The 21965-nt window shown below is 43.2% G+C and overlaps 2 protein-coding genes across 15 annotated transcripts in view; one reads left to right on the top strand and one right to left on the bottom strand.

Moving 5' to 3' along the window:
• Positions 1-225: 225 nt before the first annotated feature.
• Tm4sf20 (transmembrane 4 L six family member 20) lies at positions 226-14428 on the top strand. Its single transcript, XM_032901477.1, has 4 exons — positions 226-457; positions 6203-6268; positions 10649-10800; positions 12916-14428. Exons 1-4 carry the CDS (start codon positions 275-277, stop codon positions 13193-13195), a joined length of 681 nt encoding a protein of 226 aa, XP_032757368.1. The 5' UTR covers positions 226-274; the 3' UTR covers positions 13196-14428.
• Positions 14429-16739: 2311 nt separating this feature from the next.
• Positions 16740-21965, bottom strand: part of Mff (mitochondrial fission factor) — a 28240-nt gene continuing 23014 nt past the window's right edge. For all 14 annotated transcript variants that reach the window (XM_032901475.1, XM_032901465.1, XM_032901468.1 and 11 more), the window contains 2 exons: positions 18497-18581; positions 16740-17558 (listed from right to left, as the gene is read on the bottom strand). In XM_032901475.1, the coding sequence (XP_032757366.1) occupies positions 17427-17558; positions 18497-18581 (217 nt within the window). In that variant the 3' untranslated portion in view covers positions 16740-17426. The remainder of the gene's footprint in view (positions 17559-18496; positions 18582-21965) is intronic.

Here is a 21965-nt window from a genome sequence, read left to right as displayed (position 1 = left end):
TCACTTTTAACTCAACTACATTCATGTGTAAATTTGCCACACAGCGAACACAGGTTTGTTCTCCTGCCTGTCCCCCCTCATCCTATCATAATATGATTATTGGTTCCCGTCATAATCCTCATAATAACATCCTGCCCTACTGGACTCTGAACTGCTTTCCACAGCTCATTTTTCATAAGTGGTAAACTTTAACCAGAACATGGGGATAAAAGGCCAGGCAGCGCTACACAAGCCCAGCCACTCTGAGGAGGATCCTAACTGAACCAGGAAAACCATGACGTGCTGTGAGGGGTGGACATCCTGCAATGGCTTCAGCCTGCTCATTCTGGTCCTGCTAGGAGTGGTTATCAATTGTATCCCCCTGGGCATCAGCTTAGTGGAGGCAGACTCGGTTTCTCAAAACCCCATCTCCTGCTACGAATGGTGGTTCCCGGGGATTATAGGAGCAGGCGTGATGGTGAGTAATACCTACATGAACTAATTTGGAGCAGGGTGTCAGATGCCTTTAACTATGACTTTCAGCCTTGCGTTTAACTCTACCTTCACAGGACACGGTTAGGAATGTGATTACCATCAATTTATACTGTTACATTGCAAAGATTGATAATTTATGTAAAGAAGACCATGGTCCATCTTGAGGACCTTAAGGCAAGAAGTTGACAGGAGTAGGTTAAGTCATTACCTACAGCGTTTCTTCACAGGCAGGATGACACTCCTGAACTTTACTATTTAACATTAAGGAATTTCAGTTTTTCTTTTTTTTTTTTTTTTTAAACATGGTCCTGGGGATGGAACTTGGAGCTTCACATACTCTCTGGCCTCTTTCCCTTTGCCCCACTCTGATTTCTAGGTATAAAGACCCACGGTGGCAGCAGTGGGAAGCCGCTCTGTGGGAATGAGAAGCACTCTTGTGTACAGCAGTCTTGGAGACATCATAGTGAGCCTTAGCCTGCTTCTCAAGGGAGTTGGCCCTAAGACAGAGATGGAAATCCTGGGTCTCTTTTATAAGCTGCTTGGCCATGGTCATGGTGTTTTAGCACAGCAACAGGAGAGCAACTAAGCCAGTGTCTGGCCTCAAGGACTCTTTGCTTTGACGATTACATAGACCCCAGAAAGCTTCAGTTTTATAGTTTGATGGTGGAGAATGGGAGTTCCTTGTTGAAATCTGACACGGGGTGGGACAACACAGAATTCTTGTGTTCTTCACAGTGAACCACCAGACTCAGGTTTCTCATCGCCTCCTGGAGATTCTGATGCAGCCAGTCTGGGTAGAACACACTTGTAGAATTCAACTTTCAGATCCAGAAGACCAGGAAAGACCATAGGTCCGCCTTGATAATCACCGTCACTGACTCACTTACCCTCGGGCTCTGGCTTGCTGTCTGTGTAACGGGACTGGGATGTTCAAGTTGACAATTCAGCACCCAGGAGCCTGCTCTTGTTTGTCTATCACTTGTGTGGTACACCAGTGGGCACAGTTAGTGCCGGGGGGTCATGGGAGGAGAGAGAGAGAGAGAGAGAGAGAGAGAGAGAGAGAGAGAGAGAGAGAGAGAGAGAGATTACAATGGTTTTGCAGATAATGAAGCAGAAGCAAATATTAGAGAAACTCAGAACATAAAAAGAGGAGTTCTTCCTTGGATTTACTTATTGGAGAAGTATCATATCCCCGCCCTCATTTCACTCTTTTTTTTCTCTCCAACTTTACCCACATCCAGGATCTTCATGAGCTTATATGGGTGCATAAAGCTCATCTTTGAATCACCAAATTTATAATATGTGTAGACACACATACACGTAATGTATGTGTATATATGCATACACATATGTATAATATATGTTGTGTGTGAATATGCAATGTATATATATGTGTGTGTGTGTGTGTGTGTGTGTGTGTGTGTGTGTGTGTATGTATGTGCATGATGCATATAAGTGCCTGTGGGAAGAGGGCATACGGTCCCTTGGAGTTGGAGTTAAAGGCACTTGTGAGCCTCCTAGTGTGGATGCTGGGGACTAAACCTGGGTTTTCACAAGAGCAGAATGTGCTCTTAATCCCTGAGCACCTTTCCCACCTATGGGTCGCTAGTCAGTGGAGACCAGTTTACTGCTACTGACTTTCTCCCTCAGTTTACATAACAATATTGTTAGAGCGGAGCATGGTGACATACACATGGCATCCTACCACTGAGGGGGATGAGATCAGAGGATACCAAGTCCCAACTCACCCAGGTTACATAATGACACTGGGTCTCAAAAGTCCAGCCAACCAACTAACCAAAAAACCCAAAACAGCTACCAACCAACCACAAACCCTAAGCATTAAGCCTATTAGGCCACAGTATATAAACCCGTGCCCTCCAGCTGACCCCCTGGATTTGAGCCCATTGGCGCTGTAGTCATCCCAGGAGTCTTCCCACAGGCTGCTGCCGTTTTTGCCTTTGCCAACAGGAGCGATCTAGCCATCTGTTCCAGGTAGACAGTCACAGGAAAAGCTTTTGCAAAGATCTGGGCTATTTCTTCAAACTGCTGCGCTAGCTCTCTTCCAGGCTGACCAGTGTGAAGAGGAAAGGGTCAGGTATCTTGTCCTCTAGGAGGCTCCTGGAAGGTGAGCAGGGCGGGCCTCCTCTGCAGGTCTGGCCTCCTCTAAACCTTGTGTCAAAAGTCAGAAGCCTGCGGAGCACGCCTGAGCCCGGCAGCTTCTGCCAAGCTCCTAGCCATTTAGAAAAACTTAGCTGTCTGTAGATGTGAATTGGCATTGCCGAAAGCACAGGAGAGAATATTTTAAAGACCTGCTACAAGAGCACAAGGTAGACAGACCAAAAGCACAGGGGGTACAGAGCATTCATCTGCTGATATCCCACTGGGGAGCCTAGTTTAGCCTACACACTGCCTGGTTTCAGTCCTATAATCATCTTGACTGCAATTATCATGTGTACTTTATATGCCAGAAAACAGAAGGTTGACTATATTGGCCAAGTCACACAGTGGGTGTGAAACCAAGTTCTAGATTTACCTCATGCCAAAGCTAGTTAAATACCACAGTCCTCAATCTCTGTCTCAGGCCACAGAGGTCAAAGATAAAATCCATAAAGTAAAAGGACCAGGAAGCTGAGTCATAGAGAAGTCCACACACCCGCGAAACACATCAGAGAATCTGGACTCCTTGTCTGGCCTATCTGCCTTCCCTCAATAAATATTAACCAAAGATCATTAGAGCATCACACTCATGGAGAAGACTGATGCTCTTCATATGCAGACCCTCGGGCTGGAGGTTAGCCCCACAAGGTGCTAACAGCAGCGCTCTGAAGGCCAGCATATTCTCATGATGCTTGGCTTCACATAGAAGGATGAAGCAGTCTTTTCCTTGGGGAATTGCATCTCTTGTGACATCTGTCAACTCTCACTTCTGCAGGACACTTTGTAAGGAAGGAGTCACTGTGTGTCGAGCATTTGGTCAGTCCTTAAAACCTCTGGGCAGTTGCTACATTCAAAATTAGCATCCTTCAGAGGTGGGAATCTTACAGGAAACTGCAAAACACAACCTCTGGGGTTCATTATTGAGTCCTGAATGAAGTAATTTATTTTATGACTTTACGACCGACCCCAATCAGAGATGAACCTTTTTATCTTTTCAAACTGTAACCAAGTAAAACATCATGTAGTTAATTATCTTTAAGATTATCTACTAAGGGGAGGGGGAATGCTGATATAAATGTTACTTGATCAAGCATTAAGAGCATCTGAAAACGTTTGTTGAAAACGATAAGCAGAAAGGCTCTCTTACTTTATATAATGTTAACTACAAGCCTGGTCTAACTCGTTCTTTTTATTGATTTTACCCATTATGTAAGGGTAATTTTTCAAAGCCAGTTATTAAATCTTAGTGGAAAACAAGTAGCTGTCAGTCAAACAGATTGGAAGATTGTATGCAAAGTCTTTACAAAACAGAGAGCATCTAGGCTCATGCCAGGCTATGGCTTTGCGTGTTGCTTTCATGATCAAGAGCCTAGAGGGCTCCCCAGAGTTCGGCTTCTAACACAGTTTTTAATTAAGGCTCTTGTGTGCTTCCTTGATGAAACTGTACAGTTTCTAGAACGGGAGGAGAGCATGGGTTCCTGCCAAAGAAAACAAACTGTAGTCCTTTGTAAAAAGAAGAGAAGACCGAATTTTACAGACTCTCAAGCATTCAAATATGCTTAGGAATATTCAATCCTTTTAACACCAAAGTAGCCACAGGTAATGTGCAAATGGATTAGGGTTCCAATAAAACTTTATTTATAAAAATGACGTGACAGAGGTGGGAAAGGACACACTCACTGGTTCCTGTTCTACTTGATTTGTTATGTAAGATCTGAAAGCAGTGTCTTCTGGGAACAACCAAAAAAGAGCTTAGTGTATAAATGATGGCAAAGATTTCTTTTCCCTTTCCTCTGGGCTTTCAGTTGGGCCCAGGGGGGGTTGGGACATCCATTTGTATGTGTGGCTTCTGAGTTGGAAAGGTATCAGTGTTCAGTGTATAAACAAAGCAACAACACGAAGTGACATGAAGTCAGCATTCCATTGGACGGGGTGGCGTGTGCTGGGGAAAGCTGCTGATTTATGTGAGAGACATAAATCTGTTCTAGAAAAACCAGTTAGATATGGAAGACAAGGAGGGTAGGAGTGTGTGTGTGTGTGTGTGTGTGTGTGTGTGTGTGTGTGTGTGTGTGTGTGTGGCAATTGGAGGGAACTTGAGATAAGCAAGGGTGCTGGGGTTCCAGGAGCCAAGAGTGAGTGGCTTTATGAGTTTCAGGTCAATGTGGGGCCTAGCTTGGCTCTGAACTCTCGTACTTCCTTGCAAACTCCTCAAACTTACACCACCTGTTTGGTAACATGGGGGAAGGGGAACAGGCCACACACCAGTGCTCTGTCTGAGGATTGTTACAAGGGTGGCACAGACCAAAGCATGTCAAGTTCCGACACCTGGTGTGTAGTTACAGAGCCTGGTCTTGTTAGCAGAGCAGCAGTGGGAGAACCATTCCAGGGTACCTGGGATGCACCGGCACCCACCACAGCTAAAAGTTTGGAAGTGGAAGGAAGCCACTGATATCCTGCCGTTCAGTGATACAAAACTCTTAGTTAAGAAAAAGAACCAAAAAAAAAAAAAAAAAAAAAAAAAAAAAGAGTTTCTAGCCATAGCTGATAGAATTCTTTTTAAAAATAGAAAACTCTTCATAATGTGATATCATTTACAGCTCTCCTCAGCAGGACGAAATGCAATATATACCAAACTTCTGCCTGCCTTTCATCCCAGCACTCAGGAGGCAGAGGCAGGCAGATCTCTGGGAGTTTGAGGCCATCTCTCTGTAGAGAAGTTTAGCAGAGCCAAGGCTGGGCTTGGCTAAACATCAGTGTAAAGTATAATCAGTACTCGTTAGGGATACAGGAGCAGAGAAGGGCATGGGGGACCAACAGTCATTCTCTTTTTTTTTTTTTTTCTTTTTTTTTTTTTTTTTTTTGAGCTGGGAACCCAACCCAGGGCCTTGGAGCTTGCTAGGCAAGCGCTCTACCACTGAGCTAAATTCCCAACCCCCACCAACAGTCATTCTCAAAAAAAAAAAAAAAAAAAAAAAAAAAAAAAAGCTTGAGAACCCTGGTAAGATGATAATGGTCTGGGGTGTAGAATTAAGAGTGATTAACCAGAGGGAGTGGTGGTGAATTGGTCCCTGTCAAAGGCAGGCAAACAAAACTGTCCATTTCCCTCTTCCCAGATTGACTTGTTTAATTTACAGGAAATTAGATATGGCTTCAGGTTATAGTAACTTGAGGAGAGGGAGGGGAGAGCTAGCAGGGGAGAGAAAGGTGGAGGGAGTGGGAGACAGAGAATAAAAGGTAGATTTGGGTGGCAGAACCAATTCTTTTAAGATTCCTTCTAAAACTTATGCAGTAGTAAGCCATCCCACTCTACTTGAAATCCTGGAGGCCGCAGCCGATATGGTAAACAGGAGCGCCGACAGAAAGCTTCCTAACTGCTATGACAGTCTTTAGGGCTGGAGCTGGTGTGAAGGTTCTCGGCACAACGATGTTGCCAGATCAGATCAGATTTCCTCTTTCGTTCTCCTGGGCCCGGAATTTCCCAAGGGGTCAGAAATGGAAGGCGGTGATGACTGGGTTTCGATCTGATGAGAAGAGATAGTACTCATCTTTCCCGAAACTTTCGTTCCAGGCCATCCCGGCAACAGCGATGTCCCTGGCAGCAAGAAAAAGAGCGTGCTGTAATAACAAGACCGGGGTGAGTAGGAGGCAGTGGGCTTGGAACGTCGACCCTCCCACTCATCAGCTCCTGCCGGGCCTAAGGCTTGGGCAACACTGTCGGGGGTGGTTAAATAGTCACGTAGACAGTGGCAGGAGACCTTTCCTTGTCTCGCAGACATCTAGCTTTGGAGCTAGCCTTTGATCCTTTCCTCAGCCTTCAGTTCATCTAAAGCATCAGAAGCTTTGCAAGAGAGAATTCGCATCGCATCCAGAACTGTATTCCATTTCAAATCTTGTTTGGAGTTCTATATAATACTTAGGACAAATGGACCCTCAGTTTTTGTGTGTGTTCATGTGAGTGTTAGTTTGCCAGGTCAATTGCTCATAATTACTTCAGATTGTTTTTAAAGTAGACAAGTATTTTTGAAACATTTAATACCTACCATATTTAATTCCTCAAAACTCCTAATGTGGGCAATAGCCAGATCTTAATTTATTTTAATTAATAATTAATAAGATGGAGGATGTTTCCTTTTTCTTTTTCTTTTCCTTCCTTTCTTTCTATCTAAAGACAGATTCTCTGTGTAGCCCTGGCTGTTCTGGGACTCACTATGTACACCAGGCTGGCTTTGAACGTGCAGAGACTTACCTGCCTTTGTTTCCTGAGTGATGGGACTAAAGGCATGTGTCACCATGACTGGCAGGTCTTGTTACTGACCAAAACACTGATGGTTAAAAAAAAAAAATCACCAGGGTAGCATATTGAGTATTTTCTAAACCCAGCAGATTCCTTTGATTTTTCAGTCCTTATATTATATAAGCCATGAACAGGACACTGAGGGTCTAATTCTCTAAGGCTGGGATAGACCAATGCAAGTACCCACCCATCATAAATACATGGGGCTGAGCTTAGCATAAAGGTTTTAAATCAATGATTCCCAATCAGATGGGAACACACACACACACACACACACACACACACACACACACACACACACACGGAGATTTAAAAAACTCAAGTAACTGAGAGGTCCCCAAGATTCTGCGTGTTTAATTCTTCGGAAGCACCCGGTGATTCCAACATGGCATTGGGTAAGAACCACTGTCCTAAAGGGAGTAATGTCCACAGAAGGTGGGTTGTGGGGTTCCTTTTTTAATCACTACTTTATGTATATGGGTGTTTTGCCTGCATTTATGTCCATGCCTGTGGAAGTCAGAAGAGGTTGTCAGCTGGAGCTGTGTAGGGCTGGGTTTCGCACCTGGGTCCTCTGGAAGAACAGCAATTGCTCTTAACTGCAGAGCCATCTCTCTAGTCCCAGAAAATAAGTGTGGTTTTTGTTTGCCTGTTTTTGTTTTTTAAACAGAGCCTGCTTCCGGCATTCTGTTCATTTAGGATTACAATGGTCACTTTAACCACAGTGTTTGTAGTCTGTCTTTGTTCCTAGTACTTTGGTTTCTACTGACTGTCACTTTCATTCCTAAACTGCCATAGCTTGGTGCAGTTTGTCTTGACCTCACTTCTACATGATACTCACAAGTTCTCAAAACCTCCTGGTTTATTTCTGATTCTCTGAACTGGAAAAGTATCTGAACACTTGAGCTTTCCTCAAATCCACTTTCTATTAAAATGTTTTTGCATGTATCCTTTCGTGAACAATGACCCTAAAGTTCTGTCTCCCTTGAGGATACAAGCAGATGGGAACTATTTGTCACTTGCCAATTATGTTGTCTCTCTGTGTGTATGTGCATGTGAGTGCAGTGCCAAGGATGTCAGAAGAGGGCACTGGACGCCTTGGAGCTGGGGTTACAGGATGCAGAACTGTAGATGCTGGGAACGGAACTTGGGTCCTCTGAAGAGTAGCTTGCACCCTTAATCACTGAGCCGTCTTTCCAGTCCTTGACAGAGGCTCTTTTCATGTAGATTCTGGCTTTAAGTGAGGTTGTTTTGCTCACACCAGTCTTGAAAATAATTCAGTCATGGTTCCACGTATTCATGGGTTGTTTGTAGCTGAGGATCTGCCAGGGCTGCGGGGGGCAGCGGGGTGGGACACAGAGGCATTCTATAACATTATTTATGCCATTACCAATAGTTCTAGTCATTTAAATAGTGACTACCTGCTTATATCAATGTCATAAGCCCCCCTCCCCCTTAGCAAAGCTTTCCAGTGCTGGCAGTCAGGTGTCCAAGTTATAGTTAGTGCTTCTGGGTCAAGATAAAGCCAAGGTGGCATAAAATTCTCCTCCCTTCTCAGCAGGGCAGGAACGTGTCAGCAGGGCCTTCCCGGTTTCATGGTTTCATGGTTTCTTCCTTCCCCTTTGCTTTGTTTCTCAGTATGATAAGATTTTGCTGAATCACTTGAATGACAGCTCACTCAGGAATAGGTCAGAGGTAACAGCCGCTCTTCTTGATGAGTAAATTTGGCAACTTGTATAAATGACAGTAGTGTTGGAGAATCAGGATTAACAACTGATCCTAACTCCTGTTACTGTGTGCTTCCAGCTAAGGACGCTAAGGGACACGAATGGGAACATGAGTGTTTCCTAGATGAGTTTCCCGACAAGCTGTCAACCTCTTCCTTTCTACTTTTCTCCAAAATGAGAAGACCAATAGATGTGCCTTTTAGGGTTGCTTGAAGGAATACTGCAGATGAGGCAACATGCCCTTTGTATACCTGTCTATTCATCAAGGGTCTGAAGCACACAGTATACAGCTCTCTAGGAGCTAATAAGAGAAGAAAAAATGCTCTCTTATTTTCATTTTTGATTTTGAAATAATCATAATCACTAACAACTCTGTGAAACAACTAACAACTCTCTTGGGGGGGGCACATTCAACATTTTTGTTTTTTCATGCTGAATTTCACATCGTTTGTGTGACTTGAATTCAGAACACACTTTCCCTCCACATGGTTATCTTAGGTCACAGATTAGGTCATGGTTATCTAGAGTCACAGAACTTATGGGCAGTCTCTAGATAGTAAGAGAATTGGTTGATGACTTACAGTCTGTAGTCCAACTCTCCAACAATGATCAGCAGCAGCTGTGAATGAAAGTTCAAGGATCTAGAGGTGGCTCAGTCCCATGAGGCAGGCAGGCAAAAAAAGAGACTCTTCTTCCAATGTCCTTATATAGGTTTCCAGCAGAAGGTGTGTCCCACATTAAAGGTGTGTACCAACACGCCTGGGTCCGGGACTTGCTTTGTCCCAGGTGACCTTGAACTCAGAGATCTCCTTGCCTTAGAGTCATAGCCACTTTGCCTCAAGATCTCTATACCAAGATCCGGGTTAGAAACTTGTATCTCTCAGCCTCAAGATCAGGATCAAAGGTGAGCCTTCCAATTCTGGACTGTAGTTCATTCCAGATATAGTCAAGCTGATAACCAGGAATAGCCACTACAATGGTTATATAACTATGGGCATATTTAGAGCCTCCGCCCCTACTCCAAATGGACATGTGGCATTGTTGAGATAGCTTTTAGTTGTCACACTGGACTGGGAGAATAAAGTGATACCTGCGTCTGATGGGTGGAGACCAAGATGGCTGATGCCTCTCACCCTGCCTTGGATGGGTCCCAATGGCAACACGTCCCCTCCAGTGTGCCCAGCTGAGCAGTTATGCTCTCAACTCCGCTGCTGACTGATTACTTCAGGATGTTGGCCACTGACTACTTACAACATCAGTCAAATATGTATGGAAGCCAAGAGTCCAGAAATAAAAGTTTAGGTAGTTAAGGTCTAGTGGAGGTTCAATGTAAGTTAGAACTATATACCATAGGAAAGGAGGAACCAGATTTCAGTGGCCAGAAGGAATTCATAAACCCAGGAATACAGAGGTTGAGATTCTTCAGAGACATCAACAAGTGTAAGTATCTTTTGGCAACTGTAATTAAACTGCACTCTCATGTCTCAGGACCACACAGGACTGGGGAGATGGCTAAGTCAGTAGTGTCTGACATCCTAGTATGAGGATCTGAGTTTGGATCCCTAAGGCTCACATAAAAGTTAGGTGAGGTGGCATCTGCCTAAAACCCCAGTGTTAGAGGGGCATAAAGATAGATGCCAGAGCTCAGGGGCCAGCTGGCTTAGCATAGCGAAATGGCTCATTCAGCTCCAGGTCCAGTGACAGACACTGCCTCAAAAACAAGTTGGAGAATGGAAAGCGATGTGGGGAGACACCTGACTTCAGCCTCCGGTTTACACCCCTCATGCACACGAACACATATGAATGTGCAGAACACACTCACACAGACATGTACCAATACCATGCTCATATGTACACCAACAAATAAGGGGAAAAAGATGTAGGAGCACAGACTGACTGCAGAGCAGTGACTAAGTGTTGCAGGCTGCTGCTGGAAAATCTGAAACAGACGCAGGACCTACAGCGATGTGTGTGAACGCCCTGCTTTGTTTTCCAGATGTTTCTTTCATCACTCTTGAGTGTGATCACAGTCATTGGTGCCGTGTATTGCATGTTGGTATCGATCCGGGCTCTCTTGGAAGGACCTCTAGTTTGTAACACTCAGGTCAACAGTACTGTCACATGTGAATTTTCATTGAAAAACCTAAGGTGAGTTGAGCTTGTCACACTGTCTCCCGTAGCTGTGGCCAACTGTGGTGTATAACTGTTAGGCTGTTTTGACTACTGGGCAAACATTTGTAGGGACCTGGTAAACTGATAGCAATACTTCACGCCTCACAAAGAGGTGGTGTGGCTGCTACGTCCTGAGTGCTTCTGGTATGGTCTCATCTGAAGGGTCTCGTCTATCTCAGGTGGCTTCTACACGTTTTGTAAACATTCATGTTTCTTAAAAGTTCTGGGAATATATACTTCATTTAGACCCTTGGGGTACAGTAATGGGTGAGTGAGGGGAACATTTACTTTCTACAAATCTGCACAATTTTTGTTTAAATTTTAAGAAAAGAATTGTTTTGCCTGCATGCAAGTGCACCACCCATGTATGCAGTACCCATGGAAAGCAGAGGAGGGCACTGTACCCCTGGATCTAGAGTTAGGAATAGTTTGTGAGCCACCATGTAGATGCTGGGATCTGGACCCAGGTCCTGTGCAACAGCAACAAAAGCTCTTAACTGCTGGGCTATTTCTCTAGACCCTTATTATTATTGTGTGTGTGTTTGTACTGGAGGCCACAGGGGATGGAGCCCTGTAGAACAGGGGTTACAGGCAGTTGTGAGGTGCTCCTACTGGGTATTGAGAACTGAACTGGGGTCCTCTGGAAGGACGTGATCTGAAACATCTGTCCGTCTGGTCTGAACCTATCCTATCAGTTGTGAACTATAGATGGCTTAAATACTCTGTGTATGATGTTCCTGCCTTTGTAATGTTTGCGGGTGCTGTGTGGATAGGTGTGCACGTGTGCCAACTTGTAAGGAGGCCAGAGGTTGGTGACAGCTGTCCTCCTCAATGCTGGGTTTATCTCTTTGGTTTTCATATGGGTGTTGATGATCTAAAGTCTGGCCCTCCGGCTTTCACAGAAAGTGCTGTTTGCAGGGAGGCACCATTCCAGCCTTTTTACTTTTGAATCATCAATCAATCAATCAATCAATCAATCAATCAATCAATCAAAAGAAACAGCAGCTAGTAAATGCATGTGGCCATGCTATACATTTATAGACAGGAATAAAAATATTTCAACTATGCAGTAACACATAGCATTGAAAGTTACATATAAATGGTCCATTGAGACAATTCTGTGTCTAAATTTAGGCATACATTTTAAAAACGGGAAGACCAACATAATTTATTAGCTATCTCTAATTAGTCACTTAGTTCCGGAAAGCCAGATTTAACTTTTGTATTTTATTAAACTGTTTTCCTCCATCACCTATAGTAAAAAATGGTTTTTCAAAATTTGCATGGCAGCCTTTACCGTGAACTAAATAAAACCCAAAGAAATTCCCTTAATAGTTAGGAAAATTTGAACTGCCAACCACAGCTACTGAACACATTTAACCCTCATGGAATAACAGGAGCTCACTGAGCTGGTAGGTAGTAGGCTGAGCTGTGAGAGCAGCACTGACATCCCCTCCCAGACTAGGTGTTCTCCTGTGGTGTCAGGGAAATCCATAGGCTCATAGGCCATGTGTTGCAAATACTGTTATTTTCTCAGGTCCAAAGTCAGTTGTTGGGATCTAGAAATGTGTCTCCCTAAGAGTACTCCATTTTATTGACCCCCACCCCCAATCATCTTGAGAAGATGTGTTAGGACTAAAAGCTTCTCCTGTTATGCTAGAAGAGTCATACGTCATTTTAATCACATATCGCCTCAGAGCAGGTCTATGTGAAAAATTCCTCTCTCCCCCTCTCTCCCCCAACCCTCTCTCTCTCTGTCTCTCTCTGTCTCTCTCTCTGTCTCTCTCTGTCTCTCTCTCTGTGTGTGTGTGTGTGTGTGTGTGTGTGTGTGTGTGTGTGTGTGGCAGAAAGGCTACACAGACAGGCTCACACCTCTGACGCTGTATTTATTTGCATGCTGACATGAGAGAGCCTCAGTCTTACATGGCGTGTCTTCAGATCAGCCGTCTATGGAGAATGACACAATGTGTTAAGACAGGGTTTTAAGCACTAGGACCATGGTTATGTTATGGTTTCTGGGTACACTGGGTTGTACTAGGCTGGGGTTTTTATTGTCTTAGGCATATCTAATCCTTTTCCTTTTCCCTCTAGTAACTTTCGTCCTGAATCCTTCAACCTGCTGTGGTTCTTCAATGACACTTGTGTCCCTCCTACTGATTTTAAAAACCCCACCATCAACAACATGGTCAGTAACTTGAAAATACCCAACTCCAACTCTGAAGAGGACAGACACAGGATTTTCCACTTCTCAGTGTTTATGAGTCTCCTGCTTGTTGGAATCCTCGAGCTCCTGTTTGGGCTTAGTCAGATACTCATTGGTTTCCTTGGCTGTCTGTGTGGCGTCTCTCAGCGACGGAGACAAATCGTGTAAAGGGTAATAAACTAGAATGTTGGTACTTTGAATAATTTGAAAATTGCATTGTAATCTCAACAATGAAGCATCTTCTAGAACACGGAGACATTTTAGTGCAAACAGATTTTTAGAATCATCTCTGAAGCAACTTTCAAAAAACCAAAAACCAACCTATCAAGCTGGGCAGGGCTGGTGCACGCCTTTGACCCCAGCACTCAGAAGCAGAGGCTGCTGGATCTAGAATCTGAGGCTTGTCTAGTTTACAGAGCAAATCCCAAGACAGCCAGCACCACACAGCGAAACAAAAGCAGAGGAATGGCAAATCAAACTCTCACATAAAGCACATTGTATGTGCAGAGAACCTCCACTCTGGAAACAGTCATCAGTGGTTGGTACTGGGGAGAAGTGTAGAGAAGCCTTTTTTTGCCCTGTCTATGCTGAAAAGACATTTGTTTGACCTGATGGTTATAGAAGTATGTGTCTTAGCTTTAAGAAATGTATATTACATATTTAGGGAGGAAGACCATGGTTTAAAAATACTCATCCCAAAGTGACAGGAAAATGCTGCATTTAACTGAGAGGCACACAGCAGGAAGTCCTACTCTACTTCCTTACGTTTGTATCTGTTCACGATGTATGGTTATACCTTGGCGGGGGTGGGGTGGGGTGGTGGGTGGAATCAGCCTTTTAAAAGCTTTTTTATTTTTTTTAATTTATTTATGCTGGTCTTTGAAAGACAGGTAACAAAATGTATTTATCGTATTAAAATGTTATGAAGTAGAAAAACCTAAAAATCTACAATTGATTTCAATCTCAATTTTACAGGGCGTATGATTAGAAAGTGGGCTAGAGATGGCTCGTTGCGTCAGCACTTGCTGCTCCTGCCGAGAGCGTGCCTTTGGTTCCCAGCACCCACACAGGCACCTCACGGCGACCTGTACCTCCAGCTTCCAGGGAGTCAGGGCCTTCTTCTGGACCGCAGGGCAACTGTGCACACACAAGTACAAATAAGCCAACCTTAGAAAGTGGTTTCTGAAGTGAGCTGGACAGACAGATTGGCACTTAGGAGCACTTGCTGCTCTTGCAGAGTTCCCGGCATGTCCACGGTGGCTTGCAATTGTCTGCAACCCAAATTCCAGGGGACCCAGTACACTATTCTGGCCTCTTTGGGCACCAGGCTCACATGCACTCACTTAAACGGCAGGCCAAACAGTCAAATACATAAAATAAAAATAAATCTTTAAAACAAAACAAGACAATCTTGATGGTATCTCTAACACCAATTATAACTGTCCAAGTAAATACATTAAGATCTTGCAGGCCCCTTTCTAGCCCCAACTGCATGGAGACATTCTCCCTAAAACACCCCTCCCTACATACCCATTAACCCGCAAGGCTGATCTTCAGGATTATCTAAGAATCTTCCTCTGTACGTGATCACAACTAACCAAGTGAACACTTACCAGAGCCAGTAATTCTCCTCAAACTCGAAGGTCCTCCTGTCTGTCTATCACAGAATGTAAAAGATCAGGAACTTCTTCTTCCCACCCATTCATTCGTCACCTTGCTCCACTTCTGCTCCATAGTAAGACCTCTCCCTCCATCCTCAGCTACCCCGACCTGTCTTACCTCTGGCTGAGCCCTTTTCGTCCCTCAGCACATCATGGTTCTTTTTTTTTTTTTTTAGTCTTATTGCTCACATCATGGTTCTTAAAGAGCTTGACACTGACTTTGTAGGATTCCTTTTGCCCTCTTGTCTGCGTTTTTCTGTTGCTGTGAGGAAAATACCTGGACAAAAGCTCCTTATGGAGAAAGGGTTACTGTGTCACACAATGGCTCATGGTTCAAGGCCCAGGCCATCACTGAGGAGAGCAAGGAAGCAGGATGCTGATGGATGCTGCTCAGCCCTCTCTCCCACTTTATGGTCTCTCCAGGGGCCCATGCGGAAGGTTGGGGGTGGGGGATGGCTCCTGCCCACAATTAAGAAAAGTTTTCCCACATTACTTAACACAACCAAGATAAACCCCATAGGCCCACCTCCCAAGTGCTTCTAGCTGTGGTCAAGGTCATGCTGACAAACACTAACTGTCATGACTCTTGGTAGAATTTAGCAAAACACTGTTAGCATTTTTTCTTTCTTATTTAACCTGTATGTGTATTTTCCATGGGTGTGTCTGTGCACTGTGTGCATGCAATGCCAGGGACGGCCATGGGTTCCTAAGACTAAGATTTCAGATGGTGGTGAGCCACCATGTGGGAGCTGGGAATTGAACCTGGGTCTTCAAGCAGAGCGGTCATGCTCTTAACCACTGAGCCATCTCTCCAGTCCTGGTGCTGGCATTTCCTTCTGTGTGATTCTTACACTGTTAGACTGCACTGTCCTACACTAGCAGAAGCGCCATGGGTGCCAAGACACATACATTTTACTTTCTCCTGGTATAACCAGTGGACAGCACAGTTCCTCGTATAGGTAGGGCCAAGGTATTGGTCTGCTGAGTGAGTGCTATCTTTGTCCAGGGCCTGACAATCGCACCTTCACCTGTTAGCCAACTCCGAGTCCTCATTAGTGTGCTGCATTCTCACCACACCACTGCCCTTAATCTGTCAATTCCTTAAGAACAGAAAACATGTCTACAATAGTTCCAGAACTAGAAAGACGAATGTTAGGATTCTGGAAGTACAATATCTGCTCTTCTTAGTTCTTTGATGTTCATTAGCCATAATGGTATCCTTTTGACCCTCCAGGACCCAGAATCTTCTTTTGTCCTCTGCTTATTGAAAATCTGTCTCTGTTCAAGTATCTACAAAATATTTCCTGATTATCCTGACAAGGATTGAATTTGTTAATATCCATTCCCATGCCCCTCCCCCACACCTGGGTAATTAGCAACTTTTGCCTATCAATGTAAGACATTCTATCTAAGAATATTCAGGTCTTTGTATAACACTCAGGGAAAATAACAGCTTCCGTACTAACTCCCCAAGAGTTCCTTTTATTTCTATCCTTTTTGTGAATTCTATGTTTGCTCAGCAAAATAAGTTATACATTTAATTTATCAAAGTCACATAATCTAAGTACAAGAAGGAACCCTCCCCCTCCCCCTCGATTAATGGCGACTCAAGAACAGTAATGTGAAATCTACTAAACCCTGGGACTTTGCTCAACATCTTAGTATAAAGATAACTGATGATGTGCAAAGAATATTGTAGCTGAAGTCTACCTGCTCTTGAAAAAACTGTACTTTTGAATACTAAAGGCCCCTAAAATTTGGCTTTACTCATATTTAATTTTTATGAGTTAGCATAGTGCTAAGCAAGCATTACAACTGAAAAAGATAGTTTTATAAAGGTTTTGTTTGTTTGTTTTTTTAGATAAACCTGAATCACTCTCATAGATGCAATAAATTAGCAAACCAATTACAGTGCCAGCAAGCCCTGTGCCAGGGTGGCTCTTGTGACCCATGGCTACTAATTCACTACTTGTCCCTGGGACAGGAAGACTTGGATAAGATATTCAGTCCACAGCCCCATTTGATGAAATAAATCTTTCCGTAGACATTGCTTTGGTTGACAGTTTATTAAATACACTACATTTTACCTTATTCTTTAGGTTTTTAAATCATTCGCACATGGACTTGGTAAAAACATACTTCATAGAAAACTAAGATGAAAGTCAAAACAACACATTGCACACAGATCAACTGCTGACTTGTCAGGAGCTTTAAACTCCGTCTGCACAGGGGAGGATGGAGTTAGGTGGTTTGACTGCTCTTAAGTCCTGCACCACACTAGGACTTAAAACGCATTACTGTGGAGATGCGGATACACGAAGCATCTATCAAAGAAACTGCTGAATCATCTGAAAACAGGACAGAGCACTTCTTTCACACACAGTTCTCTACACTCACTCTTTATGACTGCCACTTCTGTTTAAAGGATTAGCTGTACAGACTGATGAGGCCAAAAAAATTATTTTCCTTAGAAACAAACAAAGGAACCTAGAGCCTATTTACAACACATGCAAAAGGAGAGTGTGTAGGTGCCACTGCAGAACTGGCTGAGCGCCCATCAGCGACAGATCAGGTCTTTACTCTACAGACACAGGTCCTTCCCTGCATTCTGGAAGAAATACATTGTCAGGGCTTGGACTAGAAAAACGGCATACGATGCAAAGACAGAAACAATGAAGTTTGCAAATCCTTTATATTTCCAGGTGTTGAGACAATATATGTGAATGCTGAGGTTACCTCTAGCGTCGAAACCAGAGCCAGCTATTAAGCAGCCAGAATGCTACAGTAATTGAATACATGACCATTTCTCTTTTAGCACGTTCTTTATTCTCCTCTTCCAGAAGTTGTAGACGTCTATTTAATTTGATTATCTAAATGAAAGACAAACATAAATTACAAAATAGTACTAATGCATACAGCAAACACATTTTTTAAAAGTAGTACATGAACTTGTCAAAGAAATTATTACACATAAAATTCCATTTGGATCACAATAAACAAAACTATCAATAGAAAACAAAATACTACCCACGATGGCTTAAGTTGATTTAAATATGCTTCTTCATTTCCACTCTGTAAATATGAATTAGGGAGAGCATATAAGGACACTGTTGCACTAGGCTTTTCTGGTGGGAAACAGGAAGTGTGTCTGACAGGTCTATCACAGCAGAAGGATCACAGGATGCCCACTCTTGTTTGTGCTTCCTCCATGAGTCTCAACTGTGCAGCTTTGGACCTGCATAACTTGTGATCTCAGTCCACTCTTATACCCGAGAGCTCCAAATTAGTGAGCCCCACTAGTAGTGGGCCCTCTGATATGCCAGACACATGGCTATGTATTTGGCACACATAATCAGAATACTACATATGCCTTCCCCACATGGCAAAGACCTCTATGTAAAGGTAGATGGAAAGCATATTAAAAATAAGCACAAGAAATCTGCAGACTGAGCTGATGGGTAGTGTCATGAAACAGATTTGCAGAGGCAGTGGGAAAATTCAAAGTAATGTTTTCCAAAGTAAAAAAAATTACAAATAGTAATAAAGGTTCCCAAAGTGATTGTCTACATATCAAAACCAAAACTCACAACTTGGGACTAGATTGGTTTGTAAATACATCAAGATTCTTCGACACTAGCCAGATTATATCAATAATTTTGGTAGTAATGATCTATGCTGATCAAAATCATTTGAATGGTAGTTCAAAAATTTTTAATAAATCTGAGAAAATCAATTATGGTTTATTAGTTAATGTGAAATATTTCACAGAGATAGCTTTGGGTCACGTTTCATTTGGAGCAGTAGTTACCTGACGTCTCAATGAAGCCGCATCTACCACAGACATGTCCTCTGACGTTCCTTCAACAGCTGCGTCTAGGCTTGAAATGCCATACCTAGCAGACAAGACATTGAGAGACAAGTGAGAACTAAGCAACTGTCAAGGCATGCCTTGTGCTGTACACTACTCAAAAGGCTCATCCCTAACAACAAGGAAAAGCAGCTTAAGATGGCTATCTGCAATGCTGGGAGGGCTGAGGAGAACTCTTACTAGGTGCTTTTTTTTCAAGCCAGAAAATGCAACAATGTTAACCGGCCCTGTCTGAACGGGCCAGAGAACTGCTACTATGGAACATACTGAAACACAAGCAATTGATATGAACCATGTCCATATGTCCTTCTGTAGGCAGAGACTCAATGGCAGGAAATGCTAAGTAAACTACAAACAGAAATCGGATCATTTATTACTCTTCCATGTCTGCCTGCCTTTCTTTTGCTATTTTTACTTTACTTCTGTTTTCTTTCTTTTTCTTTTTTTAAGATCTATTTATTTTATATATAGGAGCACACTGTAGCTGTTTCCGGACACACCAGAAGAGGGCATCAGATCCCATTACAGACGGTTGTGAGCCACCATGTGGTTGCTAGGATTTGAACTCAGGATCTCTGGAAGAGCAGCCAGGGCTCTTAGCTGCTGAGCCATCTCTCCAGCTCCTTACTTTTGATTTCTAGTTCTCTCTGTTCTCCCACAAAAGTGAGTACACGAGTTTCTAAATCCTTTGCAACTACACTTAGCTACAGAACTGTCTCAATACAACAGGAACCAACAGGAAGCTGCATTTAAAACAATAACACTGGAAAACCACCAGGACAATGCAGTAAAGTACATTAAATGGTACTTTTGTTAAAATGCACTCTCTTCTAAAAGGGCACTGACTCGGGGATATGGTGGCATTTAGAGATGGAGTCTCACTGGAATGGTCTCAAGCTCGCTATGTGGCAGTGGGCAGCCATCTACTGTTGATGCTCCCGCCTTACCCTCCCGAGGGTTGGGGCTATAAGCATGTACCACCAAGCTTGCCTGCAGGCATAAAAATTAAAAAGAAAAACTGTAGAAATGTTCTATCTTCCATTTGTCTGGGTTCCTACATTGTTAAGGAAAGAGTATGAGCGTGTGCATACGTGACTCTACACGAGTACACAGGAAGCCAGGAAAGGGCACTGGATCCCGAGCTGGAGTGGCTAAGAGCCGAACGTGACAACTGTGGACGGCCAGAAGTGCTCTTAACTTGCTAAGCTGTCTCTGCAGCGCCTGGTTTCTATGTTTAAAAATTCATTTTAGTGAAGAACACTTTCACTGAGACATAATTTATACACAGTACAGTTTATTTACACATATATCTACTTTATATTCTATATGGTTAATTTAGTGAAATGACATGGTAATCTTTCTACATGAGTCGAATGTAAATAAAATTGAGTTCCTTTTATGTAAGCTCCACAGGGTTGGCACATGGATCATCAGTCTACTATTCCCAGTGACTCCCCATTAGGAACCCCACATAACCTTACATAAAGGGACATGAAGGAAAATATGTATTCTCTCACGCTTACTAATATGTTGATTCACAAAGTTCTATTGTTTCAAATGTTAAAACTACCTCAAAACACGTTTAAAGAGCATGTCAAGGGGAATTTAAATAATAGCTGGCAGCCACCCATGGTAGACAATCCACAGACTTCTCTGACCTGCACTTTCTATTCTGGCTAGGTCAGATGGCTTACACTAACCATGCCTTCCTCCTAGAAACAATGTGTCTTGAACTACTCAAAATAAAAATAAATGTTATAAGTTAGGAGAAATAAAGTCAGTTCATAAGTAAATGCTGGAACTGTGAGTTTATAAACTGAGCAAATTACTCTTATAAATACTAAAATAGAACTATTAGGCTTAAGGGTATAGCTCAGTGGCAGAACACTTGCAAGCCCCTGAGTTTGTCCCCAGAACCATAATAATTCAGCCTGCACCTCAAATTATTAAATTTGAGGAAACTATGGGTTAAAGCGTTTTATTCTATGTTTTCTCCTCAAAATATCAAGCATTCTCTATGCCCCCAAGCTTACACATGAGAGGAATAGCTGGGGGAGGGGTTATCAAAGAATACTAGTAATTGCCTCAAGGCAAATGGAAGGCTGGGGTGACACTTAGCCAGAAAACGCTTGCTGCCCAAGGGGGAGGACCTAAGTCCAACTCCCAGAATCCACGTTAAATATAGACAGGCTGGGCAAGGTGGAGTATTCCTGTGGCTTGCTGACAAGCCCACTTACCACCACCAGCAAGTTCCCAGTACTGGGAGGCAGAGACAGGAGGCTCCCTGTGGCTTGCTGACAAGCCCACTTACCACCATCAGCAAGTTCCAAGCAAAGCCAGAGACTGTCTCAAAAACCAAGGTGGATAACACCTGAGGAATACCAAGGCTGACTTTTGGGTTTTCATGTGTATGCACGTGCACCCATACACCCACCCCACCACATCATACACAAAGGAAAAGGAACCGGGATGCTCATACACATCAACACACATACATGCACGAAGAGAACTAGCTTTAACAAAGAAATAAAGCATACATGAAAAGTTACCATTTAAATACCAAATCACCCAAGGTTTTAGAAATCTAAAGAGTCATTTGTCATGATACACACACACACACACACACACACACACACACACACACACACACACTTTATCATCAATTTAAAACAAAAATATGAAATTATCTTAAATAAAAATTCTATCTCTCGGAACTAAAAACTCTAGCGAAAATCACTCACTATAAACACCTTCACAGAAAGTTAAAAGGATTAAAAAAGAAAAAACTATCAAGGGAAACTAGTATGGACTAAATGACGATGCAGAAGAACTGAGTAAGCCGTGTTCAGGGACATCAATGCAACATGAATGAGATTAACAAGAACCTCTGGCTCCTTTTCTCTTACTTAAGAACGTGCCTGCCTCGTCTCAGTAAGAGAAACAAGACTGCCAATTTTAAACCCAAGGGACAGTTAACCCAAGTCTCCTTAGAGCTGGCTGGAAGTTAAGAGTGACGGCAGCGATTAGCAGTGTGTGCCATGCCGTGTACAAGGCAGGGCAACTACCTGCAGGTCTGGCTCTGAGAGCGCACTTGTATGTGCCACTCCTTGTCCTGCAGGCTGAGCACATCTGATAGCACGGAAAGGCAAATACAAGAGACAGAGGCTCAAAGCTACGGGTGGTAAAAATAGTTAATGGACATAAAATGATCCCCTATAACGCTACTAAAATATTGCTATAAGTATGCTGGATGTTCTTATCACATCATGGCATAATTTTGGGAGGGGGATGGTATTGAGACAGGGTCTCACTATGTAGCTCTGGCTGGCCTGGAACTCACTTTGTACATTGGGCTGGCCTCAAAAATCCTAGAGATCCACCTGTCTCTGTCCCTTCAGTGCTAGGATTA

This window comes from Rattus rattus, chromosome 4 (assembly GCF_011064425.1).
Source record: "Rattus rattus isolate New Zealand chromosome 4, Rrattus_CSIRO_v1, whole genome shotgun sequence".
Classification (NCBI taxonomy): Eukaryota; Metazoa; Chordata; class Mammalia; order Rodentia; family Muridae; genus Rattus; species Rattus rattus.
The sequence above is the reverse complement of the archived record's forward strand: the minus strand, read 5'-3'. Positions and strand labels throughout refer to the sequence as shown.